The sequence below is a fragment of the Trichomycterus rosablanca genome, chromosome 18 (assembly GCF_030014385.1).
Source record: "Trichomycterus rosablanca isolate fTriRos1 chromosome 18, fTriRos1.hap1, whole genome shotgun sequence".
Lineage (NCBI taxonomy): Eukaryota > Metazoa > Chordata > Actinopteri > Siluriformes > Trichomycteridae > Trichomycterus > Trichomycterus rosablanca.
The window spans coordinates 22,664,261-22,680,448 of NC_086005.1; the positions used below are offsets into that span (position 1 = coordinate 22,664,261).

The 16,188-nt window shown below is 39.0% G+C and overlaps 1 protein-coding gene across 1 annotated transcript in view; it reads left to right on the plus strand.

Annotated features, from left to right (window-relative positions):
• The first annotated feature begins 13,766 nt into the window (after positions 1–13,766).
• The window catches only part of LOC134332786 (roundabout homolog 2-like), a 156,226-nt gene continuing 153,804 nt past the window's right edge, over positions 13,767–16,188 (plus strand). The window contains exon 1 of the mRNA XM_063014586.1: positions 13,767–14,112. Within this exon, the coding sequence (XP_062870656.1) occupies positions 14,058–14,112 (55 nt within the window). The 5' untranslated portion in view covers positions 13,767–14,057. The remainder of the gene's footprint in view (positions 14,113–16,188) is intronic.

Genomic DNA, 16,188 nt, shown 5'->3' on the forward strand with positions numbered 1-16,188 from the left:
ACCGTACCAACTGTGAGACAGTGTGATACGGCAGCTCCAGTGTGGTGACAGTAAGGCCTTAGATAAGGTAGTGAAGACTGCTCAACACATCATTGGTACACAGCTCCCTACCATTCGAAACCTCCACCACCTCACACAGCATTATCAGGGACCCCTACCACCCCAGCCACACACTGTATAACCTTCTGCCATTTGGGAGGAGATACAGGGGCATACATGCCAGGACCAGTCGACTCGGGGACAGTTTCTTTTACACCTCAGTCACTTTAGTGAACACCACACTACAACGTTAATTTCCACTAACACTTAGTGGAACACTAAGTGTTAGTGTGGAACACTAACACTTAGAGGAACGCTGTTTCGTTTCAATATGTACTTGTATGTAGCTGAAATGATTATAAAACCTCTCTGACTCTGACTCTCTGACTTTGGACTGCACACTGGACCTATTATTTATTATTTATCATTTACACATACAAAAAAAAGTTATTTATTTTACACATCTTTATTATTATTATTATTATTATTATTTTTAATAATAATAATAATAATAATAATAATAATAATGATATTACTATTATAATACATACCTAGCTTATTTCATTGTTATTATTATGCTTATTATTATTGTTACAATTATGTATATAGTACATGTAGACGTAATACCATATATGTAAATAGCTATAGTTATAATTATTATATTTATCATAGATATATAAGTGTTCCGATATCTCTGTTTTCTTGCACAATGCACAATGCCACTAAAGTTGAATCTATCTAATGGGTTTTTGCCCTTAACTGTGCCCACCACTGTGAACCTCTAGAGGACAGCACTGCTCTATTATGAGTTCCACAATGAGTTGAAATAACATCCTTGTCTGTCACTAACCAGTCAGTCAGTCACTCCTTCACATCTGCTTATTTTGGATGTGACCTGGTTGATGATGCTAGCCAGTCTAGTTTGAAGAAAAAAATAATGTTGATGTTAATGTTGTCAAATGAAATGGCCAGACTGGTTCAAGCTGCACTAAAGGCCTGTGGTAAACAAAACTCTGACGCTGTACAATACTCACTTATTTGTACACATGACCCAGAACACCTCAATTATTGCACACTAACACAGCTGCAGTTGCTTAGACTACATATTTACAGTGGTACCTTGTGACTCGATGTCCCCGAAACTCGAAATCTTTGAAACTCGATGCCCTTTATCGAGGAATTTGTACCCTTAAACTCGACATTTACCTTAAACTCGACGTGTGTGCGACCGCCGCTTTGTTCAAGCGCTTGGCTTGTGCGGTGAAGTAAAACGTCATCAAAGTGAGACTATAAGACGAATCTACATTTGTGTGAAATAAGCATCAAAATCACTCCACTCCACATGTATCTGTGTTTAGCTTTATTTTTCTCCTGTTTCACTTTTAAACTTGTGTTTAGAACCAGCTTTAAGTGTCAAAAACAACCCCATTATTTTACAAAAGCCTAAAATAGATGCAGTTCCACAGGATCATGAAACGCATGAACAGGTTTCCCATACATCTAAATAGGAAAAAATACTTTGAAACTCAACACCTTTTAAACTCAACAGCACTCCCAGAACCAACTGACGTTGAGTTTCAAGGTACCACTGTATTTCCAATATAGTTTACACTTCAGTACTAACTCAGACCTTGCAAATATTCTGAATCGACTTTGTCTTATGTTTTTGTCTATTGTCTTTTATATCTGCACTGGAAAAGCAGTGTTTTGTTATGCTGTACAATCTTGTATTGGTATAATGACAATAAAGTAGAATTTAATTCAATTTAATTGAAACAAATACCTCAGACTTACAGCAGACCACATCAGATTCCACTCTGTTCAGTAAAGAACAGAAAACTAGAGGCGTCAGTGCACAGGCAAGTGAAAAACATTGCCTGATGTATTGAATTTGGATTATTGCAACAACACAAAAGGAAATGTCAGAATTTGACATAAACAGCATGAATCCGTCGACTCAACCTACCACGTGTTAACAGTTCAGGCTGTTGTTGGTGTAATAGTGTGAAAATGTGTTCCTGGAGCACATTCCATATTTGAGTACTGGTGTTAACTATATGCATCTTTACAGCCACGATTCATTCGTTTTAGAAAGATTACACATTATGTCTCAAAGCACAAGTCATCTTAACCTGGTTCCAGTGAATCCTCTGCAGAGCTATTAGCTATTAATTATTTTACTTTCAAATAACATTTTTACTCAAAATTAGAATTTGTCACTTAAATGTTACACAGAAAAATGTGTGGTTTGGTGTGTAGCACTGTCACCTCACAGCAAGAAGGTCCTGGGTTTGAAGGTCCAAGTGGAGTGGCCTTGGTCTTTCTGTGTAGTTAGCATGTTCTCCCCGTGTCCGCATGGGTTTCCTCCGGGTGTTTCAGTTTCCTTCCACAGTCCAAAGACATACGGTCAGGTTAATTGGAGATATTAAATTACCCCTAGGCGTAAAGGTGTGTGTGTTTGTGTTTGCCCTGTGATTGATTAGTGACCTGTACAGGGTGTTTCCTGCATTTCGCGAAGTGAATTGGACCCACTGTGACCCTGAATAGGACAGAGCGTTGGTAAAACAGACAATAACTGAATGAAGAAAAATAATGATAATAATAACAGTGATAATGTATGCATTTTGCACATGCTGCACAGCACCAGGTTCCTGGAGACCTGGTTTCAAATCTCATCTGTGAGGATTAATTAACACCAAGTGTTTTATTTTTCATTTGGTAAATTTTATTATTATTATTATTATTATTATTATTATTATTATTATTATTATTATTATTATTATCATTATTATTAATGGAGACCTGGGAGACCTGGGTTCAAATCTTATCTGTGAGGATTAATTAACACCAAGTGTTTTAATTTTCATTTGGTAAATTTTATTATTATTATTATTATTATTATTATTATTATTATTATTATTATTATTATTATTATTAATGGAGACCTGGGAGACCTGGGTTCAAATCTTATCTGTGAGGTGTGTGAAGTGTTTTAGTTTTCATGTTGTAAATTAAATTAATTAATAATAAATAACAATAATAATAATAATGTTGATAATAATGTATTTATTTTTTTAATAAAAATATAATTTTGTAAATGTGATTAATAATAAAAATAATAATAATAATGATGTAATAATTTTTTTAGATAAAAAAATAATTGCAACTATGTGGTCAACAAGTAATATAAATGTTGCACAATAATAAATAAGTTATTAATTAATTAAATAAAATGTATTAATTAATAATTTACAATACTACTACTACTAATAATAATAAATACTACTGGTGTTATAATAATAATAATAATAATGCTACTACTATTACCACTACTACTAAAAACTACTATTATTATTATGTATTATTTTTTTTGAGCATCAGGGCCCTGGAGACTTGGGTTCAAGTCTCATCTATGAGGATTTTAGCATCCATTGACTCCAGTGTTTTAGGTGCCACCGGGCTTAACTTGTGCCGGAAGAGAATGAAGTGGTTTTGGAAGAAGTTAACTTAAATTTAAGACGAATGAATAATGAAATGAAACGGGAAGACTAAAGCAGCCAAGCTACAAACAAAACAGCACATGAGAAAGATGGCAAGGGAACTGCTGGTGGTGATCAAGAAGATAAATAATGCATATAATCCTGAGCTCTGTGTTTATCTCTTTATTTAAACAGAGGAACTAAAACGCTGGAATTTTTTGTCCATGTGCCCACAGTCATGTGTGTTTTCAGCGCTTTACCCACTAAGCCAGTAGCTCTCTGTGTTTGCTCTGATTATCTTCCTTTAGCTAGAAGACTGGCATGGCTGTAGGAGGGCCAACAGGATTAAAAGTCTGTCGCCACATCTCTTCGCCCTATCTACCCGCTGGAGATACGAAAAACAGGCCATTACCATGGAAATGTGATGTTTACACGCATGGAAGAAGTCTATTATCTGCTTTTTTGTGCACATAAAGAGGATGGCAGACCGTGAGGGGTTTTTTTTACCACTCATTTACTGCCTCTCATTCTTTCCTCTTGTTGTTATACTTAATGTTGTTTCCTGCAGCACAGGAAAATAAATTATTTAAGCATCCTTGTTGTTGTTTACACATGCATTTCCTCTTCGGATGAATAACTCAGTAGATCTGGAGAGCAGGATGGGTCTCAATTCCCAGCATGCCATCCACAGAGAAGACTGGTTCCAGTTCACCTTAAAATTATGAAACCATCTGAAACAACAGGTCTGCTCCGGAGTCCAGTGGTTGTGTGGTTTACACCACCCCAGCAGAATTACGATCAGAGTTTGTGTGCAAATTGTATATGGTCAGACACCTACTTGCTGTATCACATGACCCCTCATCACCAGTATTAAAACCTTCTACAGTTTTAGCCACAGAAGCCCTTCTGTTCGTCCAAACAACAGTAGATGCAATAGCCTTTATATCCTCTGGCTTCTATAAGTCAACAGCCTCTTGGCGGTTCATGGCTTGTCCCTTCTCAGACCACTATTGGTGGGCACTCACCACGACTGCTGTTTTCGAGATAATTCAACCCAGTCATTTTGCCATAATAATTTGGCAGCTATCAGAGTCACCCAGGTCTTTATGTCCTCTCATATATGCTGCTGGCAAATGCTAAGAGTAATTACTATCAGCCCAACATTTAAAATATCCATAATCATAACATACACAATAGCATTTTTGGATTGATTTGATGGTTGATGGCCTTGCTCAGGGGTCCCACATTGGCAACTTGTAGGTCTTTGGGCTTGAACCAGCAACCTTCTGATTACTAGTCTGAGCTATTACTGCCTGTGTTTTATGCTATCAGTCGAAAGTCATCACTGTCAGCTTTGGGTTCATCTTCCACATGATAGATAACTATATGACAGATAGTAGAGTGTGACTCTACATACACCATACTGCTCTCTATGAGACTCTGTCTCTGGCAGGTGAAAAGAAGCAGTCAGAAACTGTGCACATGTTTGAGGGGGCAAGTGATAGTCTGTGGTTCTCCTCATTCAGGGTGGTGGTCTACAGCAGTGGAAAAAGTAGATTAAGACTTACAAAGAGACTTACATTTGTGACCAAATACAATGCAAGCAATTGAGGGTTAAGGGTCTTACTTAAGGGCCCAACAGTGGCAATTTGGCAGTGAACATGGACCTTCATATTACTGGTCCAGTTCCTTAACTGCAATGCTATCACTGCCCTCTAGATACGACTAGATAATAAATCATTTAGAAAACAAGCTGTTTGTTCAAACAGCAGTACGTACGCGCTGCTGCTGAGACTTTAAAAACACTTGTCCACTCTCACTAGATGCATTTATCTTAACTTTGGCCCTAGAGTCCCATCTCCAACACCATCTGTTCCCACTAGGTTCCCACTAGCTCTTGCGTGATGGACAAACACGTTCATGAGGCTCTAATGGGGCGCACAACCAAGCCTGTGACCTTGACACTGCTCAAGTGTGTGTGTTCCACAGAGACGGCAAATGATGGATGATGGGTACAAGCGAGTGCGATTTTGCTTTGTCAGTGCAAAACACTCACTCGAGTTGCCTGGCAACACTATTACCTTAGTGATCGAAACGGGATGGTAGTTTCTCTGAAGGCTTTGATAGATGCGGGCATTGGAAAAACACAGGGGTCATTTAATCACATGCTTACTGTAAATGGACCCAAATCAGCTGTGAGGGTATACAGTTCCTGTTCCTCGGCAAGCACACGTACTATGGACTATACATAGTAAAACAAGAACTCTGTGGCTCCCTTCTTGACTGCTTTACCCTAGTCAAAGTCAAAGCGGATCAAGGACCATACAGATACAATGGACCAAAGGCAGTAATACAGTCAGGAAAGAGCGCTATCACAAGTCAACACATTCTCGTCACACCTAAGGGTCATTGGAAGCAGCCATTACTTCATTCCTTCTACATGTTCTTGAAAAGTGCTTTTCAATATTATATATCTATATCTATCTGTCTATCTATCTGTCTGTCTGTCTGTATGCGTATCTGTCTGTCTGTCTATCTATCTATCTATCTATCTATCTCTGTCTGTCTGTCTGTCTGTCTGTCTGTCTGTCTGTCAATCTCTCAATCAATTTTGAGGCCATGTCTCAAATGTTTAACAGGGTTAGGATAAGAATTATGGTTACTTCATTCATAATGTTTCTTTATTTTAAACCAGTCCAGTGTTGCTTTGTCAGTGTGTTTTAGCAATCCTCCAAGGCTAAGTCTTTGGGCAAAGGAAAGCAAGATTTTCCTATACTGTGACCTGTTTCTTTTTCAATTAATCCTGCTTACTATTCTGCACCATTCCTTGATGCAAAGAATATGCTCCTCACAGGGAAAAGCATCCATATAATAACATGCTACTACCACCACCATATTTCACAGTGGACTGTCACTGTATTGGGAAATGTTCCAAAAATGCTTCCAAATTACATCAGTAAGGGTTTCTTCCTTGCACCTGTTCCATAAACGCCTATTTTGTGTTACACCTTAAATATATTTGACCCATAGACCACCAGTAATAGCCGCCACCACTGAGATCTCAAGGTCATGAGTGACAGGCTGTGCCTGATGAAGAGCTTCATTGTGGCTGTACAATTAGGACCTTTGATGTCTGACCAAGGAGAAGTTCACAGTATGTCCCTCTGTTCACGGGCAGCGACTGCATCCAGGTCAGAGAGATTTGCAATAGTCACAGCCTTCCTAGCCAGCATGAGTTTGGTACAATTGGCAAACAAATAGCAGTAAGCGATTTGGCAATAACTAGATTAAAAGGGAATGTGGAGGAAAAGTGTCTGCCAGACATTGCTTGACAAATTGTATATTCTACAAATTCATGGAGGTTGGTGTTCTACCTTTGTTCTGGTTCTTTTATTCTTAAATGGCCAGCAAATAAAAAAAAAAAAATATATATATATATATATACAGTATATATATATATATATATATATATATATATATATATATATATATATAAAGGCAAGCAAATGCTGTCTCTACTCTGATTTTGTCTGATCGAGTGAAGCATTTTAAAAGTACATGTAGCCGCTTTGCTCCACTGAACACGTCTTCGTTTTGACACCCCTTTCTCTCCAGCACCCGCTGGGGCTGACACATCTATCAGCAGATGTTGATCCGGGTCACAGGAACCATGTCGTAAGTGCAGTTCCTACCAGTGTCAGTCTTTGCGATGTAAGTGAACCCTCAGAAGCTGCAGAGTTGTGGGTAGTCTCATCTTTACAGGATTTTACAAAGCAATTTACTTTGACAGCACAGTAGCCTTATCCAATATCCACCAGGGTGAAATATGTAAGAGCCATTTTGAGTTTATAGGCAGTTTGTTAGTCTGAATGCTTTTCACATTGGGAGTGATGAGGATGGACGAGATAAGGAACTGATTTATTAGAAGGACAGCACAGATACCATGTTTTTGATGAGATTGAGATGGTTTGAGCATATGGAGGGATGCGAGTTATATGTATTATGTGTAATGAAAAGCGCCTGATTGGGAATGGTTTTATTTTTCAGCATTAAAATGATCCCAAGCACACTGATAAAACATGGACTGCTCTCCACAGAGTCCAAACCTGAATATTATAAACAGAAAAAGAATAAACAGCTTAAATCCAAAAAATTATAGAAAGTGCTGAAAGTAATACATCCAGTACATATGTATACAGTCGAGTCACATTATTATGACCACCAGCTACTATCCAGTTAGCCATCGTGTACAGCACGAACAGCAGCTAGACGGGCTGGCAGTGACTTAATAAGTTCCAGGTAGGTTGACAGGGGTCAGCATGGGCACCCTGACTGGTCTGCAGTTATGCAGCCCCATACGCAACAAACTGCGATGCACTGTGTATTCTGACACGTTTCTATCAGAACCCGCTCCCCACGTGCATCAATGAGCCTTGGCCGCCCATGACCCTGTCACTGGTTTACCACTGTTCCTTCCTTGGACCACTTTTGATAGATACTGACCACTGCAGACCGGGAACACCCCACAAGAGCTGCAGTTTAGGAGATGCTCTGACCCAGTCGTCTAGCCATCACAATTTGGCCCTTGTCAAACTCACTCAAATCCTTATGCTTGCCCATTTTTCCTGCTTCTAACACATCAACTTTGAGGATAAAATGTTCACTTGCTGCCTAATATATCCCATCCACTAACAGGTGTCGTGATGAAGAGATAGTCAGTTTAATTCACTTCACCTGTCAGTGGTCATAATGTTATGCCTCATCGGTGTATGTGTAAACTTTTGCATTCCTTTCTATTAAACAATTTGTTGTTTAAATTCAATTAAACTTGGTCAAAATAGGTTTCACACAATAAAAAAAAGTCATTTTACTATTATATTTAGTACTATCATATAACCCAAAAAAGGTACAAAGCTACAAAGACATTGGACGTAATTATATACACACAGACCAAACTGCAGGACCGTGACAAACAGAGCAAGACAATACAAATTAGAGTCTCTAATTATGAAGGTATTTTGGGTTATGAAGCAGGACAATTATCCAAAATACCAAAGCAAGTTCATAATTAACGTTATTCTGTATTACAAAAAAAAAACTGATTCTGGAGTTGCCCTTCAAAATTCAGACTTAAACCCAATAGAGATGCTGTGGCAGGACCAAAAACAAGCAGTTTATGTCCAAAAAAAAAAAAAAAAAAAAAGCAACAGAGTAATCTAAAACAGGGCAAATAGCCTGTGGGTGCAGAGTAAGTTTACTGTAGCATGTACTCACCAATAAATCCTCATTTAGTTTTTAATTCCAACTAAATAAAGAAAACACGCTCCGTATTATGTGATTCTGCTCTGCAATAAATAATTAAGAACTAATTTGCAGGATTATATTAGGTCTCATTACAGCCTCAAATAATGAACTAAACAAAATTTACATAATGAACATTTCCCAAATGGCTACAGCCCACGCTTCAGAGCTGTTTAAAAAATACAAGCAAATATACTGCAAAAAGGTTTTATTGAATGTTAATTGTTCTGTAAGATTAAGCTGGTGTAATGTTGCTGTTGTAAAGATTTTAAATGTTTTTTTGCTGATGTAATTGACAATGTAGGCATTATAAATGCCTTTTTTTGTTAAAAATACCTTTTAATGTTAGAATGTGACAATGCTGGAGTATATAAAGCCATGATAACATCACAGGACTCAAATTCTATTCTGGCCTTTGGACCTCAGTCAGACTTTTTTTTTAAAATTTGTTTTACTAAGATCTTACATATTAAGTTCTAATTTGCAAAAAGCGCTGGGGTAGCGGAGTGGTAAATTACACTAACCCGCTACCGCTTGGGTCCAGGGTTCTTATCCCCAGTGTTGCTATCAGCTGGTCAAGCATTAACATACAGACACAATTGGCTATGTGTTGGGTTAGGGGGTCAGTGGGCTGAAGCCCTGCGATGTATTGGCGTCCTGTCTGGGGTGTGGGTGGGATTCGTTACGAAACGACCGGGATAAAACGTGCAGAAATATACAGCTGAAGAGATTACATGCTGAACAGCAAATGATAACGCATATTATAAAGCGAAGTAAACAGTTTTAATGAGCCCAATAATAGCCAATGTGGGTGGGAGCGAACCAGTCTCTCTCTCAGACTTTTGACATCACTTTATATCTGAGTCACAGTGTTGGGTGGTGGGATTGGATTTGGATTTTCTTAAGTGTTCAGCACTTCAGGACTTGTTTAGTCTTGTGTGTATGTGTGATTATGATTCACTATGCATTAATTCACTATGCATTGCTAACTAAAGTTCATGAATAACAACTGTGGCTTGTGCTGTTTGGTATCCATTGAGGAGAAGAGCTGTGTCTGGACCACAAGCGTTGATGAGACAAGTCGAAATACTGGCTTTTGTTTTCTGACAGCCCGACTGAAATTATGAATTAGCTGCTTCTATAAGCCTATTACTTACTTGCATGTTGTAAACACACAGATAAATTATGGGTAGTATTGTATTGTGACAGATGGTCAAGCTGGGATAAACATCTAACGTTCATTTTAACGTTGGATTATCTCCAATTCAAGGACAGGCAGAATTTTGGACAGTTTATATTAATATTATATAAATAGGCCAAGTAAATAAAAGTATATGCACTGTTAAATAGCTTTATTATACAACAACAAAACACAACACACAAGTTTGGGAGTTTGGGAAATTAAATCAACCCTACTGGCAATGACCCTGTTTCTTTTATAAACCTTGCTCATGAATTGATTTCAACCTGCATCGTAGCTTGGGGACTTTGAATTTGATTGGAGGATGAGGGTGAAGTGACTTTACAGGGACCCAAGGGGTTAAGTAATTTGATTAAACACTTGTATATTGTCTCCTATGTAATGCAAATTAAAATCTTATTAGATCTATTGGTTTATGGCAAGCAGGGAAAGAAAATTAGTGTAATAAATAATTACAAATTGGACTGCAGGATTATAGCATGTATTGTTCAGTTCTCCCGACTCACCTGACCATGAGCTTGTTGGACATCCTATTTTAAAAACAAATGTTAATACAATAGAGTGACTTCTATGTGATCCATTTAGCTATAACAACAACCACTCTTTTGAGAAGGCTTCTCACAGCACTTGGAAATTTGTGCCCATTCTGTCTAAAGAGCATTTGTATGACTGGGCAATGATGCTGCTTATGTTAAGAAAACCTCAGTTGATGTTCCAGTTCATTCCAAAGCTATTCACAAGGGCTGAGGTCAGGGTTCATGGTTTAAGAGTTTCTACATGTATTTATGTATTATTTACAGGAACACACTACTGCTGGAACTCAAAAGAGCAAAGTTGGAAGCATATTATTTCCTTATTTAATTTATTACAGCTGTTAGTAGGTATTGTGGCTGAAACACATAAATTCAAAAGTTAAAAGCGGTGTCCCAATACTTTTGTCCATATAGTGTATTTACATAATCAATGTATTTTAACTTATTGTATCTAAATTAAATGCTGGTAGTATTACTCGGCTGAACAAAAAACAAGAATAGGTAAATCAGATAACACTACATAATTATCATACACACTCATCTTTTATTCATTAATCAGTCAACCTAATGAATAGATTTCGCCTGACTTACAGTATATTAATGGCTACAGTTCCAAGAAAACAGTTTGTGAACCTTTATTATGTTTAACTTTATTTTTAACCTTTATCCTTTATTTAACCATGTTCTATTGTTAAGTGCAAACACATTCTGCCTAAGCTATTGGCACAACATTAAAAAAGGAAATATATATAGATATTTTTCATTTTTACCAAATGCTTTATCTTTGGCATGGTCACGGTGGATCCGGATCAACCAGGAAACTCTGGGCTCAAGGTAGTAACAGCATGAACAGGGCTTCGACCAAAACATTGCTAATCATGTCTGTATAGATGCCCATCCTGCCAATATCCATCCTGGTTGAACCCAGAGCTCAGTGGTGATGTGTTAGCCTAATAGACCGTTGTGCCACCCGAGCACCACACAAACTTTGTTTGTTTTATGTCTTCTTTGAACACATTGGTTGATGATTCACGACCGTCCTGATATTGCTGAATGAGATGTGGCCCTGGGTCAACAGGGGAGGTGCTTCAATCGAAATCGTTCGACCAATCACAAACAAACAACAACGCTATGACATCACCACATTTGCTGGGCCTTTCTCGTTTTTCTCTTTTTTTTTTCCATTTTTCTCATTTTTTAACCTCAACCAGAGAAAAAGCTCCGTGCCACACACGCACTGAATCCCCTTGTTATAATACATGCTTAACATGTAGTAGTACCGTTTTTTTTGCTTACACAGAATAATATTTTACATATTGTAGCTAGCCTTGGCTTGGCTAATCTCTCATAGCTTTTTGCTATGCTAGCTAGTAGTTAAGCTAGCTGGCTAACCTAATGGTAAATCTGAGAAATGTATTTCATGCTTTGCACACTGTTAATATTTTGCTTGGAACAATGATTTCCAACATTCTTTCAAATACTGAAAGTAACACAGTCGCCGGATCCTTTTAGCTTGCATAGCAGCAGCTAGTTTGTGATTGGTCGAACGATTTCGATTGAAGCACCTCCCCTGTTGACCCAGGGCCACATCTCACTCTGCATTATCAGTTTGTGCGATGATTCACAGGCCAGGCATGGGTTGTAGTGCCCGTCCATATGAATTTTTATTATTTTAAAAGATCTGTCAATGTCAACCATGCTAAACAAAAAGGCAACTCTTGAGCGTTTAAATCCTCAGTGGTGCTATTGTCCTGTTGGGTGTTATGCATCATCTAAAACTTAATCCCAGCAAGACAGAGATGTTGCTCATTCCCGGAGATCAGTCTCCAACCAGGACCTAGTAATTTCTCTTGATGACTCCCAGATCAGACCATCTGATAAGGTACGAAGCCTTGGTGTTGTCCTGGATAACCAGCTGGCCTTCTCTCCTTATATAGCCAACATGACAAGATCGTGCCGGTTCCTCCTGTACAACATCAGGAAGATTCGGCCATTTCTCTCCAGGGAAGCTACTCAGATTCTGGTCCAATCACTTGTAATCTCACGGTTGGACTACTGCAACTCCCTCCTGGCAGGAGCTCCCATGTCCACTATTAAACCCTTGCAGCTCATTCAAAATGCAGCTGCCCGTCTGGTTTTTAACCAGCCCAAACACTGCCACATCACCCCACTGCTGCGTTCTCTTCACTGGCTTCCTGTAGCTGCACGCATTCAGTTTAAAACACTGATGCTCGCCTACAAAGCCAAAAATGGACCAGCCCCAAGCTACCTTCGAGGCCTAATCAAACCCCGCTCTGTACCACGCAACCTCCGAGCCACTAGTCTCGCTCGACTTGAGCCTCCACCCAATTGTTGAGGGGGCCCAAACATTTTTTTTACACTGGGGCTCATGAGTTCCTAGTTACGCCACTGCGTCCTGTCCTGGGTGTGTTACTGCATTGCGCCCAGTGGTTTCTGAAAAACAGCATCCACCACGATTCTATCCAGATAAAACAGTGGTAACAAAAAATTAAAATACAAACGAAAAAGGTAACCAAATTTCCACTAGGAAGAAAGCCAGATCTTGACCAGTAACTTGAGGATTGACAACATGCTGTCAGGTAGAGTTTAGAAATGCATCAATGATGACGCCACCATGGTGGGTCGACAGGTGCCGCCAAAAGACTGCTCACATCTTGTGCACTGCACGGAAACATCCACCATGAGGTATTAAAGGGGTTTGAATTCTAGCAGTATTCATATGCATGGTATAGCTTCACGAATCTACATGTGCATGCACAGAGCTGAATGCATGTGCAACCAATTTTTATTCTTTATTTCATTCATCACATGTATATCCAGACCAAACATCTGGACTTCAAGAACGTTCACCTTGCAGGCTGATAAACTTCACATTTTTATTCATTTGCATGATTCTAACTTGTAGCCTTTTGTAATCCAACAAATTGTTTAGGAGGTTAGGTGTTTTAAGGTTTTTTAGATGGTTGATTCGAGACTGTGTGCTGGAGGAGGACCAACTTCCAGGCTTCTAGGCTTCCTTCAGTCATTGACTGCGTCCTGCAGATGTGCAGCTCCACACACTGACACACACGGACACAGCAGCAGCAAGGCTCGTTTTACTTAATGCAAACCCGACGTGTTTAATTTTTTATTTAACAGATCTGCTCGTCTGATTTCAGTAAGGACTGTACTGGACTTCACTGTACTGGACTGGATGCCAAACCTCTCATATGCTTTAATGCACCTGTGCTGCGTTCACTGGCTGAAACGATTCTGAAAACACGCCGCTCGGTCTGAATCGGAGTGAATGACACCGACTCAAACGTGCGGATAACTGAAATTCATCCAGACCACCCGAGAAGGATAAAATAAGCTACTTTTTTCTGTCTTCAAAGCCGGACCATGTGCTACGTCTGAAGGAAAGAGAACGGACTTTTTTGGGGAAATATTCTGCACCAAGTTGTGATTAATATCTCGGGGCGCGATGAACGTTACAGTAACACCATGAAGCTGCTGCAGTTCTTCATATTGTGCGGATTTCTTCACACTCACATCCATGGTGGGTTAAAATCACGATAAAATTATTGTTATTTATTTGATTTCTAATGTGTATTTTTGTATCAAATGAGGGCTGTTTGTTTGGTGCATTCAAGTTGAGCCTTAATGCGCATTTATTGTGGGCAGGTGTTGCAAGTAAGGTAAGATTAGACTTAATTTACTACTGCTACAAAACCAACACCACAAAAATTAGACACCCTTTATTAAACACCCTTAAAGGATAGGAAAGCATTGTGCCTGGATTTGTGACTTTTTAGGGGTAACTTAATTATTTATTTATTTATTAGGATTTTAACAAACACAGTTATGGACAATTTCGTATCTTTAGTTCATCTCACTTGCATGGACTGTGGGAGGAAACCGGAGCTCCCGGAGGAAAACCCACACAGACACAGGGAGAACATGCAAACTGCACACAGAAAGGACCCGGACTGCCCCACCTGAGGATCGATTCCAGGACCTTCTTGCTGTGAGGCGACAGTGCTACCCGCTGAGCCACTGTGCCGCCCGAGGGGTAACTTATAACTATCAGAACTGACATTAAGATGTAGCCAAACCATTGCAGGCAGTAATGAAAAGGTCTGTTTACGACCAAAGTAGTTCTCTTAATTCACATATCTGTGTTGTGCATCATTCATTCATTCATTCATTCATTGTCTGTTTTGCCACCGCTGTATCCTAATAAGGGTTGTGATGGGTTTAATTCACTAGGTAAATCGTAGGAAACACCCTGGACGATTTGCCAGTCCATCACAGGGAGATTTTAGTATCTCCAGTTAACCCGACTGCATGTCTTTGGACTGTGGGAGGAAACCGGAGCAAGGCGGAGGAAGCCCACATGGACACAGGGGCGAACCGGACCACTCCACTTGGGAATCGAACCCAGGAGACACTTGCTGTGGGGTGACAGTGCTACCCACTTGTGCATAATTTCACGGGCAAATTCAAAAGACACTTGTGTGCATTTTTAAGGACTGTGTGCTTCAGTGTTACAGCTTACTTATCAGTTGACATAGCTCAAAAACTGTACTTGATGTCTGCTCTAACAGCTTTACTATACTACAACACTACAACATTTTGAAGTTCTTTAAGTTTGGGAGAAAAGATTTATAAAAGATTTTACTGACCGACTTCACAGGATTGCATTTTGTAAATTTTTGGAACATTATACACAATAAGCAGGTGAATTGGTAACAGGTGAGGAAATGATTGGGTTTTAAAGACAAGGATCCACCAAAGGCTCAGTGTTTGCAGTCAAAGATAGGTTGTGGCTTTCTGCTTTGTGCCAAGTCGTTCACTATCTATCATACATAGTATGTTGAAAATAATTAGGTGATCCTAAAACGTTGCAGCATGTATTGCCAGAAACCACAAATGAATATGTGATCTTTGAGCCATCAGACGGCACTTCATGATAAACTGTCATTCTGCTGTGATAAATATAGTGTAGTGTACTTTGGAAAAACGCTGTGACCTCACAAAGTCCACCTCTGCATCAAGCAACTGAATGACCAATAGGACTGTTTGTAGTTTTATTTTTAAATTAAATTGAGGATTGTTCGATAGGGACCATTAAATTTTGACTGTATAAAAGATGCCCAATATAACCATAACTGTTCAGCAGTATCAAAACCTTTCCTGAGAGTTTCAGGAACAGTGGGCGTAAGGATCTAGAGTTTAGATCCTGGTATCCTGGTGGGAATATTCTATGTACTATTCACCCGTAACACTTATTACTCATGGCAATTTAAAAAAGCAACTATTGGCATGTTTTGGAAATTAAGAAAAAATTTGATATGTAGGAAACTTATGCATACAGAGAGAGAACAAGCCAAGATCTAACCAATAGCAATGATCTGTGCAGCACCAACACCTGCTGCTTTATCGCAAAACCCATACTGTATACTGTATGTAAGTAATTTAATAATTTACTTTTTACAAACATGTTTAGTACGTAGTCATCTTGGAATGAATAGCATATTAAACCTTAAGGCAGATGGGCTACAACAGTGGAGGACCATATTGGGTTCCACACCTAACTACGAAGGCATGAATGGGCGGAGGCTCACTTTGCCTG